At 33.0% G+C, this 17,617-nt stretch overlaps 1 protein-coding gene across 1 annotated transcript in view; it reads right to left on the bottom strand.

Annotated features, from left to right (window-relative positions):
- Positions 1–1,664: 1,664 nt before the first annotated feature.
- The window catches only part of LOC114331968 (GTPase-activating Rap/Ran-GAP domain-like protein 3), a 301,406-nt gene continuing 285,453 nt past the window's right edge, over positions 1,665–17,617 (bottom strand). The window contains exons 15-16 of the mRNA XM_050650939.1: positions 15,668–15,904; positions 1,665–10,936 (exon numbers count right to left, since the gene is read on the bottom strand). Of these exons, the coding sequence (XP_050506896.1) occupies positions 10,728–10,936; positions 15,668–15,904 (446 nt within the window). The 3' untranslated portion in view covers positions 1,665–10,727. The remainder of the gene's footprint in view (positions 10,937–15,667; positions 15,905–17,617) is intronic.

Raw genomic sequence — 17,617 nt, 5'->3', positions numbered from 1 at the left:
AACATTTTTTTTTATGTTTTTGCCTACTTCAGGGTATTATTTGGTTATCTATTCGAGCGTTAAAATCCGCCAGTATTATCATCTTTCTCTGACTTGGTGTACTACTTGTTGTAATTCGATATAGAATGTCCCTTGTTTGTTTGAGGCTTGTTGTTTTCTGAGCCGTATATTCCGACGATGTTCAGGTCTTTCTTCCCTACTTTTACCTTTGTTGTTTCAATACTTTCTGATAGGTATTGAACTCTTTGTCTACATCTGATTTTGGTATCGTTGATGTATTGCTAGTAAGGCTAAAACTTGTTTTGCTTTTTATCTTTTGCTACTTCACTGTAGATTAGTATACAGGGTGTAACAAAAATACAGGTCATACATTAAATCACATATTCTGGGACCAAAAATATTTCGAATAAACCTAACTTACCTTAGTACAAATATGCACATAAAAAAGTTACAGCCCTTTGAAATTACAAAATGAAAATCGATTTTTTCGAATATATCGAAAACTATTGCAGATTTTTTATTGAAAATGGACATGTGGCATTCTTATGGCAGGAAAATCTTAATGAAAAATTATAGTAAAATTTGTGCACCCCATAAAAATTTTAAGGGGATTTTGTTCCTTTTAACCCCCCAAACTTTTATGTACGTCTCAATTAAATTATTATTGTGGTACCATTAGTTAAAGTCAATATTATTAAAACTTTTTTGCCTCTTAGTATTTTTTCGATAAGGCAGTTTTTAGCGAGTTGAAGCTTATTTTTCAATATGTTTACATACAAATTTTATGGGGGTTTTGTTCTTTAAACCCCCCAAATGTTTGTGTACGTTCCAATTAAAATATTACTGCGGTACCATTAGTTAAACACAGTGTTTTTAAAACTTTTTTGCCTCCTTGTATTTTTTCGAAAAGGCAACTTTTATCGAGATGTGACTTCTTTTTTAATATGGTTCAAAATATCCCTAAAAATGTAAATCATAAATAAATGTTCATATTACCAAGTCTCCATAATCGTACTTAACCATATACAAATATGTGGTGGATTTGAAAAATATACGAAATATCTCAATAAAAACTGACTTTTCGAAAAAGTACTAAGAGGCAAAAAAGTTTTAAAAACATTGTGTTTAAGTAATGGTACTACAATAATAATTTAATTGCAAAGTACACAAAAGTTTGGGGGGGTTTAAAGGAACAAAACCCCCATAAAATTTTTATGGGGTGTCCAAATTTCACTATAATTTTTTCTTAAGATGCTACTGCCATAAGAATGCCACATGTCTATTTTCAATAAAAAATCTCCAATAGTTTTCGACACACTCGAAAAAATTGATTTTCATTTTGTAACTTAAAAGGGCTGTAACTTTTTTTATGTGCACTTTTATGTGCACTAAGGTGAGTTAGGTTCAATCGAATTATTTTTGGTCCCAGAATATGTGATTAAATTTATGACCTGTATTTTTGTTACACCCTGTATATTCACCTAATTTTGATTGTCCTTTTTCCTTTTTTTTTGTTTCCTTTAGAGCGCATATGTCTATTTGTTTGTAATCTTCACATAAGTTATTTTTTTGCTCTCCTGCCTTACCTCTTTAATAATGCTAATATTTTGTTTGACACATTTAGCAACGGTATGAGTGTTGGTTATAGTGAAAATAAAACTCGGTTAAATGATTCGTTCACTTTATTAAAGTATTACGAATAGATCAAAAGATTTACAATTTTTCCATTAACCCGTATCGCTGAACTTAATGGCTCCTCTAGAAAGACAGTAGGTATAGAGAATCACGGAAATCTACAAAAATGTCCAGATTAATCAAATATGTTGAACACTACTACTAATATGTAACTAGACTAATCACAAAAAGTATCGCATAATTTTTAAAACCGAAAAAAACTCAAAAGTAATTTTTCATTTTTAGCAGAATGTTATAATACTCGTCTCTAGTCTCCTTTAGATGTCTACAAACCCATAACATTTCAAGTTGAAGTGTGTTTTTGCCGAAAAAAAAAATGTAAACAAAACGTTGATAAGAGAGTATTTATTTTGGACATTTGTGTTCGAGATTTTGATCTGTACACCATGTCTGCTTGCTTTTTCAATGAGGAGGTGCGTTCTTACAAAAAATGAGTAATATAACGTCAGAACAAGCAGCCCAAACCGAAGCTTTAATTGAAGATGGACGATCGCAGCGATATGTTGCTAATAGGTTTGTTCTAGCATCAGTTTCATAAGGTTTGAAACCATCAGCGAATAGTGGGCCAGCCGCGAGTAGAGGGGATCGCAATGGTAACTGTATTATGTTCTCTCACTGACCAACTGTTTGCTGAAGGTTTCTGACTAGTTTGACTGTTTGCTAGAATAAACCTATTGTTTTGGGAATCCACCAATCCAGCATTTCAAGAGCTTTAAAAAATATAGAGAAACTGGAACTTACGCAAGAAGACCCATTCCGCGACGTCCCAGATGCACGAAATAAGGGCGGATCCAGGGGGCCATGGCCCCCTCCGAGAATTTAAAAAAATGTAAATTTAAATATTTGCAGTTCAAATGTTTTTAGTTTCAAACACACATGTATGTACAAAACAGATAGATCTGGATCCCGCGTATGAAAAAAAAGTTGATTAATAGCAAGCTGAAAATTTGTTAATAGCTTAAGGGTGTCTAGTCGGATAAACTTTGATATATGGGAACACTGGAACAGGGGCAGTTTTAATTGTGGAACAGGTTAAAAATTTGGAACGGCCAGACCACGAAAACGGCACATTTATTTTGTCCGAGAGAATAGACTTAAACTCTCCGTACAGAGATTAAACTCTCATGCAAAAATCAGACTGCTATTTATCACCAAATGGGCGTTTTAATGCGTGGAACATGTAGAATATGTCAAATGACAGGAATTATGACAGGTGATAAATAGCAGTCTGATTTTTGCATGAGAGTTTAATCTCTGTTCGGAGAGTTTAAGTCTATTCTGTCGGACAAAATAAATGTGCCGTTTTCGTGGTCTGACCGTTCCAAATTTTTAACCTGTTCCACAATTAAAACTGCCCCTGTTCCAGTGTTCCCATATATCAAAGTTTATTCGACTAGACACCCTTAAGCTATTAAGAAATTTTCAGCTTGCTATTAATCAACTTTTTTTTCATACGCGGGATCCAGACCTAAGAAGATAAATATGTCTTCTAGACTGGAATTGAACAAAAGCAGTAACGGAACCTTCAAGAATGACATAGGATGTTTGGTAAATCAACATGATGATAATTTTACAGAGTGTCGATTGTTAGAACGATATTGACAGCCATTAAAATCGTATCAATTTCCACATTCTGTACACATACAGAATAAAAAAGAAATAAAGCGAATAAAGTAGTTGGTTGGTACTATCGCACATTCAAAAAGGATTGTTTTGCAAGTATAGTGTTTTATTTTTCTAATGAAAAATATGATCAAAATAAAGGGATAACAGTCCAAAGCCTTGTCACTAAACCTTTATCGTCTTACAGCCTATAAACCCATGAAAAAACATCATACCACAAGGAGTTCGTTCAGGTTGGGCTGTATTTTCTACAAAGTTATCGCAACCCGCAAAAGTCAGTCATTAACCAGATAGACTCTCAGAAGTCTAAAGAGATACAAGAAAATTAAGAAAGACTACGACCAATAGTAGTCTATATGGTTCTTAGGTCGACAAAATATTCCTCTCTCTAAGAGGCCATCGTGATAATGGCCTTCTGCTTCTGGACGAATATGCTGGACCTAGCAATGAGGGAAATTGTTAAGGTTTAAAATCGCATCAGGAGTTAAGAATCTTAAACAACACCTATCCACAGCATCTTCCTGAGCAATATACATTAGTAGCACCATTAAAAATCAATTGGTAACACGTTGTGAAGAAATAATTGAACAAATAATGAATCAGGTTCAAAGTGCAAATTATTACTCTGTCCTATTTGGCGAAACGACCGACGTATCCCACATGATACAGCTTTCTCTACATTTGAGATACATACACAATAACAACATTCGCGAAGACTTTGTCAAGTTCATTGACGCTTATGAGAACATAAAAATAATTAGTGAAAATCAAGAAAGAGGGGAAAAATAAAGGCCTGCAGAAGAAGCATTGGAACAAATAGTATTAAACTTATTGAAAGAACTGCACTTGGATCCGAAAAAATGTGTAGGAATCGGTACTGACTTTAATAATAGTTTAATAACGTTAAGTTTTGAATGTCTTTATGGCCCTCAAAAGTGTGTGAAACGTGCCTTAAAACTCGCCATTGTAGCCCTAATTTCTTAAAATTACCCCCAGAATCCCTGGTACTCCTCCTCAAAAAAAGTTCATGGCCCCTCCCGAAAATCGGTCCTGGATTCGCCCTTGGCACGAACCCCGCAAATGACCATTATTTACGTCTGCAGACTTTGCTTACATGTCATATTACAGCTAGGCAACTACAAAATGATCTTTCCATAGTCCATAATGTTCGAATAAATGTCAATTCGGTTAGAAACAGATTAAAGCAGTGTAACATAAGAGCAGCCAGAAATTTTGGAGGTGGCTCGATTATGATATGGGGAGACATATGCTTTGTAAGTCATATAGAATTAACAGTGTTTCGTAGGGGTTCCTGATAGCTGATCGGTATATAGGAATGGTTCTTGAAGATAATATCATGCCTTTTGTTCCAATTATTGGAGATAATTTCGTTCTTATGCAAGACAACGCTCACCCGCACGTTGCTAGAATAACAAGATATCGGTATCAATCAATTCAAGAGATTGATATTCAAATTCTCGACTGACTAACAGTTAGACCAGACCTAAACCCAATTGAGCATGTTTGGGACTACCTAGAAAGACGCATTAGAGCCCGTATCGTCGCTCCATATATAACCTTGATGTACTGGGAAATGCTTTAACGGAAGAATTGGAAAATTTGGATTTTGAGTACATACGCTCTCTGATAAGAAGCCTTCCACAGAGAATGAGAGACGTCATTAGAGCCAGAAGTGGTAAAACCAGATACTAAAATGTTCAATTTGTCCTTGAAATTTCTTATTTCACAGATTTGTATTTTTTATTTTTGTTGACTAATTGTTATTTTAATTTTTTGGTCTGTTAGTTTTTGATTTTTTATTTTACTGGAATAATCCAACCTACGTTTAATTCCCCGGCATTTTCAAAACAAAGTTATACACGGTTATACTAACCAAAGCTTCTAGACTTAATACATTTTTGCCATACTTTTTGCGACGACTGTATAATCTATGATCGTCTTGACGTTTTTGAAGATAATTCCTTTTGATTTTTTTATAAATTTACAATATATACAGTATAAATATAAAAGATGTTGAGAATAAAATACATGGAAAAAATATATATTAGGAGATTTACAAGATAGTTGCTTTTTCAAACACAAAAATACTTTTGATTCTATGTTAAAACTTTTAAATTATTAATTCTTTGAATGTAGATTACGAATAATAAATATACGATGGTTTATTTGTTATATTTGGGATTCTTTTTGCAAAAAATAACACCCGTGTGTTACTAACATCAATTTGTGTATTTATAAAATTGCCCACTTTTAGGACATAGGGACTAGAGGCATTAAGTGGCCTGTATAATAATTTTAAAATCCAGTAAGTATAGTGCCAAATTTAATAGAATGATTCCCAATCGAAATGAACATAAATCAAATAATCTATGGAAACGTGGAAGAAACACAGAAATCGGGTTAATCAAGTTAGAATTGATCGCTTTCGTTTAGGTTAAAACATGAATCACACACGTACATTTGTACACTCAGGTGCAAAATATTCGATACATGGCAAATTTCGTATTTATTCTGAGTTTTAAAACTTAGAAATTGTTAACAAAGCATTTCAAAGCAAAGAATTGAAAATAACAAAGCACCAGGACCAGGGAACATAAAAGTGGAACTGCTGAAATATGGAAGCGTAAGAATCGTGTCCTTTATACGAGTGTTGTTCAAATTGAAGAAGGTGAGGAGACTCCAGATGAGTGGAATCTATATCTATATACGCCCTCTATTTTCAAAAAAAGGTGACAAAAGGTCAACAAATAACTATAGCAGGATCAGTGTAATGCCTTCCATAGCGAGAATCTTTTCCACAGTTATAAAAGAAAAAATACAACAGCACATGGACCATTTCGGCGAAGATCAAGCAGGATTACGAAAAGCCAGATCATGTCTAGATAATATATTTATCATGAGACAAGTGATGGAAAAACTGTGGAAAGCAATGAGAAGAATGTACCTTAGAGAGAAATGGGTGAATAGAATACAAATACTGTACCTATAAAGAAACATAGGTGCAAGTGCAAATAAAGTTAGCTAATAAAATAACAAAAACAATCATCGCAACAAAAAGCCTCAAACAGGGTTGTGGTCTATCACCTACGCTTTTTAACATGTACATCGATCAGGCTTCGAAAAGACGGTATAGAAAATGTGGAACAATGGGCATACCAGTAAAAGAGAATATAGTACATTCACTACTTTTCGTCAATGACTAAGTCATTTTTGCATAAAATCGTCATATACCTATTGTATTAAAATAACATTAACACCAACGGTTGTTGCAAGATCCGTGTCTTTAGTGCAAGATGGTCATAGTCAATATTATGTATGCCGCCCAGGTGCTAGGTGTAAGTTGTTGTGCTATTCAAGGAGACATCTGTCCACAAAGTGGCTGTCCCAATTGAAACCGGCAATGGGATAAGACAGGAGAATTCCTTGAGTCCTTTATTGTTCAACCTGATCATGGACGAAATAATAAAAAAAGTAAGAACTAAAATAGGATACCAAATGGGAGAAAAACAACTTAAAATAATCTGCTATGCGGACGATGCAATACTAATCTCTCAAAGTGAAGATGATGTACAACGTATGCTGCACCAATTCAACATAATCGCCAGAAAATTTAACATGTCAATTTTCTCCCAAAAGACAAAATGCATGGTTATAACAGCAGATCCAATAAGAAGTAAATTGGAGCTGGAAGGTCAAATAATATTACAAGTGATGGAGTTTAAATACCTAGGCATCGCACTATCTAGCTACGGAAGGCTCGAAACAGAAGTGGAAGATCAAGTGAATAGAGCAAACAGAGCCGCAGGTTGCCTGAATGACAAATGGAGAAATAAAAATATCGGAAAAGAAATGAAAGGCAGAATTTACAAAACAGTCATCAGACCAATAATGACATACGCGGCAGAAACACAACCCGACACAGAGAGGACAAAAAGATTGCTCGAAACAGCGGAGATGAAAACCCTTCGAAAAATCGATGGTAAGACTCTATGGGACAGAGCTAGAAGTACAGATATACGAGGGATATGCAAGGTGTATAACATTAATAACTGGGTAAGAAACAGAAAAATAGAATGGAATCACCACATACGCCGAATGAAAACAAACAGGATAGTCAGGACAGCGAGAGACAATTCCCTAATAGGAAGACTATCAGTGAGAAAACCACGAAAACGATGGAACGACAATTTACTAGAGGCACATTGAAAAAACAGACAAAGTCATGTCTATACAAAAAGAAGAAGAAGAAGAAGAAGGAGACATTCGGTGGTTCACTCAAAACGGCAACTGCACTAAAAGGTCAGGATCAGGCCGTAGGAAAGCAGCATCTGCACTTGATGATCGATTTATTGTTTATTAGCGTTTAAAAAATATACTACATCTTCTAGAGGGTCTAAGTAGTGGAGAGTTCATCGACGACTTCATGAAGTGCATTTAATATCCAGAAGATCAGCCCTATGTCCACTTCTATCCGTAGAATACTGCAGAGCTCGACGCGAATACAAAAATTGGAATTACGTAGATTGGAGTAATGTTTTGTTATCAGATGAGTTTAGGTTTTGATTGAGGTCACCAGGTCGCGATAGACTCTTTAGAAGACAAGGAGAACGATTTGCTTAATACAATATAATAGACAGAATAACTTATGGAAGAGACTCTGTTCTAGTTCGGGCTGGTATAAGTTCCAATGACTTAGTTCTTGTAGATGAAGGGTTTACGAGAGAAGGAAGGTATATAACAACCATTTTAGATCAGTATGTGGTACGTGTTATGCCATTCATAGAAATTTATTTTATTTTTATGAACGATAACGCACGTCCCCAACGTGCTAGAATTGTCAATGCATGCTTAGAAGACGTCGGGATATCCGTAAGAATTGGCCAGCGTCTAGCCCCAACCTCAATCCAATCGAACATTTATGAGAAACACTGGGATGATATTTTTTTGGATAACTGTAAATGACTGAATACGGAAAAAAATATTTCTATTTGTGTAACCACAAAAAATATAGCTTCTCATATTACAGGGAGGAAAACAACTTTACATTGGGTGCCGAAGAACAAAATCATTTCTGTGTGCCTATTCATGGAAACTATTATTGCAATTATTATTCTTCGATGAAAAGTATTTCTTTTATATTGGCGACGGACAAAAAATTATATTCATACAGAGTTAGTTGTTACTTTTTCCCCTGCCACGAAGAAATATCATACAAACTTTTTCTACAACGTTGTAGTTAGCATTTAAAAGATTAAACACTTCAGTTAAAAAATACCAAAAATAAATTTAAAAATTAAAAGAACTTAAATAATTACTAAGTAAAAAATAATCAATAATTATAATCTTTAGATTGTATGTTGTTCTGAAGCTATTTCCTTGTGGCATTTTTATGATTAATTATTTATATGGGAAATAAACCACAATTAAAATTTAGGAATGTAGATAGGAACAATGTATTTTAATAAAGCAACTCATGGTATGAAATTGCATTTTGTATTTAGATTTTCATAATATTATTTAATTCAATTCGCATGGCCATGCTCCTAACCCCATTGTCAACATTTTGTTGTGGTATGTTGTTCATTTATTCAGTAGCAGCTTGTACTATGTGCGTAATTTTGTGGATTATCCCGGTGAGCTATAATTCTTCTTCTAAACATATTCCACAAATGCTCTACAGGGTTAAGGTCAGGTGAGCTAGCAGGCTACTCCAGAATTGTGATATCTTCTGTTTCAAGAGAGTCTGTAGACACTTTGCTGGTATGTGGGGATGCATTATCAAATAAATAAAATTTACTCCCATTACACCTCTCCAGAACAGGTTCTAGATTCTAGAACTATAAGCTCATATACGTGCTGATGTTAAAGTTTCAGTGATTTCAGTTAATACGTTTGTTTAGAAAAAGATTATAAAAATATCGCACTAGACAGAAATCAGTTGTTTTATTATTCGTAATCCAATTCCTACTTTTATTATTATACTTTTAAAAAAGACTACATGTATCTCCAATTTTTTCCTTAAAGGTATATTATGATATATCTGGACTTACAAACTACAGTATATATATCAGAATTTGTAACTTTTGATAAAATATAACTAGATTTTCACTCACTTCAACAAGAGTTTTTTTTTAGAAAAAATAACAGAATGTACATTTAATATATACAATACTTGTCAAGATCGTCCCCTAAGTTGAGTTTTAAGTACTAAACAACTTGCTAACTTTTCGTGTAAAGACACTGGTCAGAGTATTGAAAAAATGCGATATCCAGGAATTTTAAAGATTCTATCTGGTTAATAATTTGATTTTTTACATTGAAAAATTTAACAAACAACATTTTTAGTATTTATATTGTTGCATTGTTGCCGAAAATCGACGAAAGCTGCTCAGAAGCAGTACATAATAACAAAGTTCTCTTTGAACTTTACTAGAAAATTAAGTCATCTTACCACTTTTGTTATAAGTAACAAGATATGCGTACCACGAAAAGAAACCGTACCACTTTTTAAAACAGATATTTTTAGAAACGTTATGTGATCTACTTCAAATCTGAATTTGATTCTTTTTCTTGGGTCAAGTTGGTCTATAATGTAGCATCCTATATTAAAGTAAGTAACTCATTCATTGCTTTGTGGATCTATCTGTAGGGCATTTTGGTAAGGTTGGCTACTAAATAATAAGGATAAATTTTATCTTGAAAGCATTAATTTTTAGAGCCTGTTCTATTCCTGTCTTGTTTACGGAATCCAATAACTCTAGGAAATTATCGCATAACATAACAATGTCAACGTATGATCTAATGTTATTAATCAGTTCACCCTCATTTTACTCCAGGGTCTTTATTTATCCGAGTAGATATTAAGTAAGAGCGGTGATAGAATAAATCCCCGTCTGACGCCTCTTTGAATGTAACATTATTCGGTTCATCTCTCATCGACTCGTACGACTGTTTTCTGCTTCCAATACTGTTGATATAATTTCTTCTTGTTCTCCGATGCAACAAACTTTTCAATACTTCTTTACTTCTTCTCTATCTAATACAAGTTTTATATAAACCAATTAACAAACGAATAAAGAAAGAATATACACAGTTATTAAGAAGTATCAAATATCATATACAAGAAATTCAGCTGAACTGTTTGTTGTAAGCATAAATGTAATATGTGGAAACAAAACCAGCAAACAGCAGATATGTAGTATATTTTAAATATTAATTTAAGACTACGCAACTATCTACTATAATTGTATTTATATTCATCATATTTGTGCTTTTTGACCGCAACTGTAAGTCTCTCACTTTAAAATTCCTGAAAAATCTCTAAAACCCATTGTACCGAAAAAGAGCTACTACTACACACTAGAAGTATTTACAAATAAGAGGCGGGATCATTTGATCGCGCCCTGCAGGAGCTTTCCCTTGGGAGGGATGGGAGAGCTAGTGGCGCTTCTGGACACTCTGGGCTGTTCAGGTACCGTCAGCTTTGTATCCGCCGACTTCCACGTGGGTGGAGAGCAGTTGCTGATGCAGTGGTCGTTTCTGTTTAGTGAGTGGATGGGAATGCGATAGATGCGAAGAGGTTTTACTTCTGGAGACGCTAAAATAAATCAAAGATAAATTATTAGTTTCTTATTTGTTCCTAAATTTTAGTTCAAATAAAATCCGAAATCAGATTTTCACATACAAAGATAAGCCAGTTTTTGAAATGTTCATACGTATATTCACGTATATTCATAATTTTCAATAATACCGTAATATGGTTTTCAATTTTCAGCTAAGATACGTAATACATACAGGGTGTCCCAGACTAATTTAGCCACGCTATATCTCTTAAACGAATAGAGATTTTCGAATGGGACAAAAAGTGGTCTATTCTACTTGTAATACACTTTAGTACGGCGTAGAAAAAAAATCATCCCCTAACTATTCATCCCTTGGTTACAACCCCTAACTTTAATTTTTTTAATAGCACCCTGTATATATTTTTTATAGTTTTGGATGTGGTTTTTTATCGTCTATTCAACACATTTTTTTAAAATAAAATCAGTTCGTAAATAACCAAGAAAATATCAGTTTAGTTTTGTTAATTATGTGTCCCAGACTAATTTATCCAGGCTATATTTCTTAAACGAATAGAGATTTTCGAATGGAACAAAAACTGATCTATTACATTTGTAATACACTTTAATATGGCGTAGAAAAAAATTATCCGCTAAATATTCATCCTTTAGTTACAATCCCTAATTATATATTTTTTAATAGCACCCTGTAAGTAAGGGATGAATATTTAGAGGATGATTTTTTTCCACGCCATATGAAAGTGTATTATAAATAGAATAGATCAGTTTTTGCCCCATTCAAAAATCTCTATTCGTTTAAAAATTTAGCCTGGATAAATTAGTCTGGGACACAGAATTAACAAAAATAAACTGATAGTTTCTTGGTTATTTACGAACCGATTTTATTTTAAAAAAATGTGTTGAATAGACGATAGAAGACCACATCCAAAACTATAAAAAATATACAGGGTGCTATTAAAAAAATTAAAGTTAGGGGTTGTAACTAAGGGATGAATATTTAGGGGATGATTTTTTTGCATGCCATATTAAAGTGTATTACAAGTAGAATATATCACTTTTTGTCCCATTCGAAAATCTCTATTCGTTTAAGAGATATAGCGTGGCTAAATTAGTCTGGGACACCCTGTATATTTAAATTATAATTGAACTGTATTAAAAACTACACCAATCCATTTTTTGGTCGACTGTCAAACTCAAGATGTTAAAACTAGTGTCAAAATAATCATTTCAGACGCCTAGTGAGGGGCATTGGATCCTTCCACAAGATCTCCAGATTTCAAACCATTTGATTTTTTCCTACGGGGTTACTTAAAGTCAAAAGTTTATATCGATCGACCACAAAATTTACATGGTTTAAAAAATAAAATTAACAATTGGAAATTCGTAATGTAACTCTAGAAATGATCCATAACGCTCAAGAATATTTTCGTCCCTGGTATTTGACGTCAGTTAAAAATCGTGACGCGGACGGTAACCTTACGGTATACCGTGATATACATATATCTATACAATTATTTTAACTTTCTTAGAAAACTAGAAACATTTATTACAGTCAAACGGCCAAAATCAAAATAGAAGACCAGTTAACTGATAAAATTGCAATAGAACGAGGAGTACGACAGGGCTGTATTTTATCTCCACTACTATTCAATATTTACTCTGAATGGGTATTTAAGGAAGCTTTAGACGGTGTGCCAAAGGAGTATTAATAAATGGTGAATGGTTGAATAACATTAGATATGCAGATGACACCATAGTTTTTGCCGATAATCTCAATGATTTACAGATATTAACAAATCGTATAACAGAAGTCAGCAATAGATACGGACTAGCTCTTAACATAAAGAAGACCAAATTTATGACAATTAGGAAGAAACCAATACTAAACGCTCAACTTACAATCAACCAACAGAATATCGAAAGAGTTGAGCAATATACATATCTGGGTACGAATTTAACTAGCCAATGGGACCACTCAACAGAAATTAAACAGCGAATAATAAAACCGAAAGCAGCATACGTTAGAAAGAGACCCATTTTCAACAGTCGAGACATAGCATTAAAAACAAAATACCGTCTGTTGAAATGCTACATATTCTCAGTTCTGCTCTACGGAATGGAAGCATGGACACTAACTGTTGCATCTATGAATCGGCTCGAAGTTTTCGAAATGTGGTGTTATAGGCGCATCTTACGTATATTCTGTGTTGACCGAATTACCAATGTGGAAGTCCTGCGTAGAATGGGGAAAGAGTGTGAAATTCTCATAACCATCAAAACATGTAATGAGAAATCTAGAACGTTACGGCCTTCTCCAACTGATTCTCCAAGGGAAGGTAAATGGTAAAAGGGACCGGGAAGAAGACGCATTTCCTGGCTTCAAAATTTACGTAAGTGGTATAACACGACTACTACTGAACTGTTCCGCGCTGCGGTAAACAAAGTCAAGATAGCCATGATGATCGCCAAGAAGCACTTTAAGAAGAAGATACAATTATTTTAACTTTCTTAGAAAACTAAGTGCAGATCTCGAATTATCTATGATTTGACTGGTTTCAGGGCGATTTGAAGTATAAATCCCGAATTTTAAATTATTTTTGAATGGCTTCGAGGTGGTTTCAACGCTATAGGGGTGATATGTTTAATTTTCTAAAAAAAAAATAGTGCGATACATGTTTTTATGGTAAAACTAAGTATGGATCCCGAATTTAAATATTACTGACTAGGTTCGGGGTGGTTTTGACCCTATAGGAGTTGATTTGTTCAGTTTTTTGACAAAAATAGAACTTTACATATTTTTATACTAAAACTGAACATATATTCCGAATTTTAAATTCTTGAATGGCTTCGGAGTGGTTTTAACCCCGTAGGCGTTGATTTGCTCAGTTTTTCCGGAAAATATAGTGCGACACATTTTTCTATAGTAAAATTAGATATAGATTCAGAATTTTCTATTATTGACAGGGTTCGAGGTGTTTTCAATCCTATACGTGTTAATTAATTAAAATTAACTAATAATAAATAAAATATGTAAAATACATAAAATAAATACAATAAATAAAATAAATAAAATAAATAAAATAAATAAAATAAATAAAATAAATAAAATAAATAAAATAAATAAAATAAATAAAATAAATAAAATAAATAAAATAAATAAAATAAATAAAATAAATAAAATAAATAAAATAAATAAAATAAATAAAATAAATAAAATAAATAAAATAAATAAAATAAATAAAATAAATAAAATAAATCGAATCTGTTCGACTAAAATTGAATCTATAAGAAGTATTCACTTCTGTCGGCACTCTGTAAGTGCCACGGTTTTTTTTAATGAACAGTTATATTATAAAATACGATTTCATTTTACTGTAGCAGTAGCATATATTGTAACATATTGTTTATTGTAATTGCAGTCAAACACGTTTATCTTGAGTAAAAAATATATACACTAAGCATCAAAATTAACGCACCACCTTAAAAATGTGACTTTTTTGATGTCTCGTATTTCCTAAACGTGTTATCCGATTTGAGTGATTTTTTTAGTATATTATAGATTTATTCTTCAAGAATACCGGTGCAATAATTTTATTGCTAAAGATGTTAGTCTCATTGTATACCGGGTGTAACACTGATAGTATGTTTTTTCCTCAAATTTGGAACACCCTGTGGATATTCTAGCGTATATAAAATATTGCAATTAAAACTTAACTGTAGCCTTAGGCTTTCTTAACATTTTGTTTTTTGATTCATTCGATTATGTTCGATAATAAAAAAGTTAGGTACAACTAGCAATGTTATTCATCAATACAGGGAGTTTCTAAATAAGTGCGACAAACTTTAAGGGATAATTTTGCATGAAAAAATAATGACCATTTGCTTTATAAACATATGTCTGCAAATGCTTTGTTTCCGTGATACAGGATGTCAAATTTTTTCTGACAAACTGACGATTTATTTATTGCTCTAAAACTGGTTGAGATATGCAAATGAAATTTGGTAGGTCTTAAGAGGTAGTTATTGCACATTTTTTGACAAATAATTAAGAATTTTATATTCACCATTAGCGTGCATACGGGTATAAACATTCTAGATACATCCCGTATGCACGCCAATGGTGAATATAAAATTCTTAATTATACGTCAAAAACTGCACAATAACTACCTGTTAAATTCTACCAAATTTCATTTGCATATCTCAACCGGTTTTAGAGCAATAAATAAATCGTCAGTCCGTAAGAACAAATTCAACATCCCGTATCTCGGAAACGAAGCATTTGTGGACATATGTTTATAAAGCAAACGGTCATTATTTTTTCATGCAGAATTACCCCTTAAAGTTTGTCGCACTTATTTAGAAACATCCTGTATTGATGAAAAATATTGCTAGTTGTTAAATTACCTAACTTTTTATTATTCAACATAAGCGAATGAATCAAAAAGAAAAATGTAAAAAGCCTAATGCTACAGTTGAGTTTTAATTTAAATATTTTATATACCCTAGAATATTCCACAGGGTGTTAAAAAATTTGAGGAAACAATCACACTATCATTGTTACACTTGGTATACAATGACACTTACCTCTTTAGCAATAATATTATTACATCGATATTCCTGAAGAATAAAGCTATAATATACTAAAAAATTACTCAAATCGGACAACAGGTTTAAGAAATACGAGATATCAAAAATGTCCCATTTTTAAGGTGGTGTGTTAATTTTAATGCTTAGTGTATGTACTTACCATTGGGACTTGCAGGTGGTGAATGCTTCTGTAAATCCTGCTGCTTGATTTCAACGAATAACCTATCTGTTTTGTTCGGGAAAAACTCTGGAGCGGTAGTAGCAAAGAATATATCATTTTTCGAAGCGATCAGTTGTAGTTTGGGCATTGTCATCGTGTGTATCAAATTTCCGTTGACTATCAATCGAATCTCCATGGTATTTTGTGTAAAAGCAATCACGTAAGGAAACGCACATACTGAAATAGAATTATTTCTTGTTAATATTTATCTTTAGAATTTTATGAACGTTTTTTGTTACACATCTAGATATTTTTGTCTCTAACCTTGAACTTTTATGTTCAATAAAAAAATCTTAATTAATTTGTGAGTCACTTAGCATGTCTATATTGTTCATAATAGAGTAGCTCCCAAGATCTCCAGATATTACACCTCTATACTTATTTTCTATCGGATTATTTAAAGACAAAATTAATAGAATTACTCCGGAAGTTATTCGAATTGTGCAAGAAGAATGTGTTCGTCGATTTACTTATTGTCAAAACACCGGTGGATGGCATTTTAAGCATTTAGTTTAGCTGAAAAGTATTTTTTAATCATCATCATCATCATCATCAAGGCCTTTCATTCCGGCTGGAATGATTGCCGCTCTTATTTAGAGCTCTCGGATTCGCTTACTGCGGTGAATCACTCCGCATTCCACTTGTATGTTGTCAAAGTTTGTTGTATGACTTGGCTTTAGTTACAATTTTCTTTCGCTCATTTCGATATGTGCCTAGTTCCCTCCAGTTTCTCATTTCCAGAATTTTGATATCTCTCATGACCTGGTCCTCCAATCTCTCTCTGGGTCTTCCCCTTGGTCTTTCAGTTTCTAGTTTCCATCTGGTGATCTTCTTAATCAGTAGGTCGTTTTTTCTTCTCTCTATGTATCCCAGTCAGCTCAGCCTCTGTGCTATAATAAATCTAACTATTCTTCTTCCGTCATTATGTCTTTTACTTCATGGTTCATTCTTCTTCTCAATTCTCCGTTGTCCATTCTTATCGGGCCCATTGTAATATCATTAGGACAATCTATATAGAATAATATGTTTTAAGTTAATTTTAAATAACCTTATAAGATATGTATTAGTGAAGTGACATTGAACTCAGGTGAACCCATAAGACGTGTTGTTTTGAGTTAAGAATAAAATATAAAATAGACGACAAAACACGAGAGAAGGAATTATATTATTGTACGTAGAATTGCGAAATGGTTTGGCTGATATAATGTTATTGTTTATAATACACTTCAAAGACTTGTAAATAAAGTATGTTGTAGCAGATGAAGCAGTAATTATTTAAATAAGGACTATAAGGGTTAATTGTATACCAACCCTTCAACATTCCTTACATGGCGCTCCTGTAAATTAATTGGGAGAATCTTCTGACAATGGGCGACAAAAATTGGAAACGGAGACGGCGAAGATGGACCAGGACGAAGATGCAGAGAACCCAGGGAACAAAGACAAAGTGATAAAATGTAAGTAAGAATGTCTATCTTTATTAAAAATGCTTCCCTCGTTTTTATATTATTATTGAAAATTAAATATTTATCTTTGCTGATTTTTGAATAATTTATGAAGTATCGATTTTTTTTTAAGAATATTTATGAATTTTGAAACATGAAGTGATTTTTGAATTGAATATTTTTATCAAAGTTTATTATACAGAGTGGGCCAAATAAAAGGAGCCGCCCCGATATTTGGCAGTATTTATTAGATTTTAAGAAAATAAAAAACAGGTCAATTTTTGATCTACGGGGGACACATTTTTACGATACAAACATCTGTCATTTGTCAACTCCCTCCCTTCCACTTCCCCCACCCCTTATTTTTAAATAGGGAATAGGGGTCGTGTGCTAGCTCATTTGAAAGGTTATTCAATTCTCTATTCAGTAATATCAACATCGAGTT

The sequence above is a fragment of the Diabrotica virgifera genome, chromosome 5 (genome assembly GCF_917563875.1).
Source record: "Diabrotica virgifera virgifera chromosome 5, PGI_DIABVI_V3a".
Classification (NCBI taxonomy): domain Eukaryota; kingdom Metazoa; phylum Arthropoda; class Insecta; order Coleoptera; family Chrysomelidae; genus Diabrotica; species Diabrotica virgifera.
This window is presented reverse-complemented; position numbering and strand designations above follow the sequence as displayed.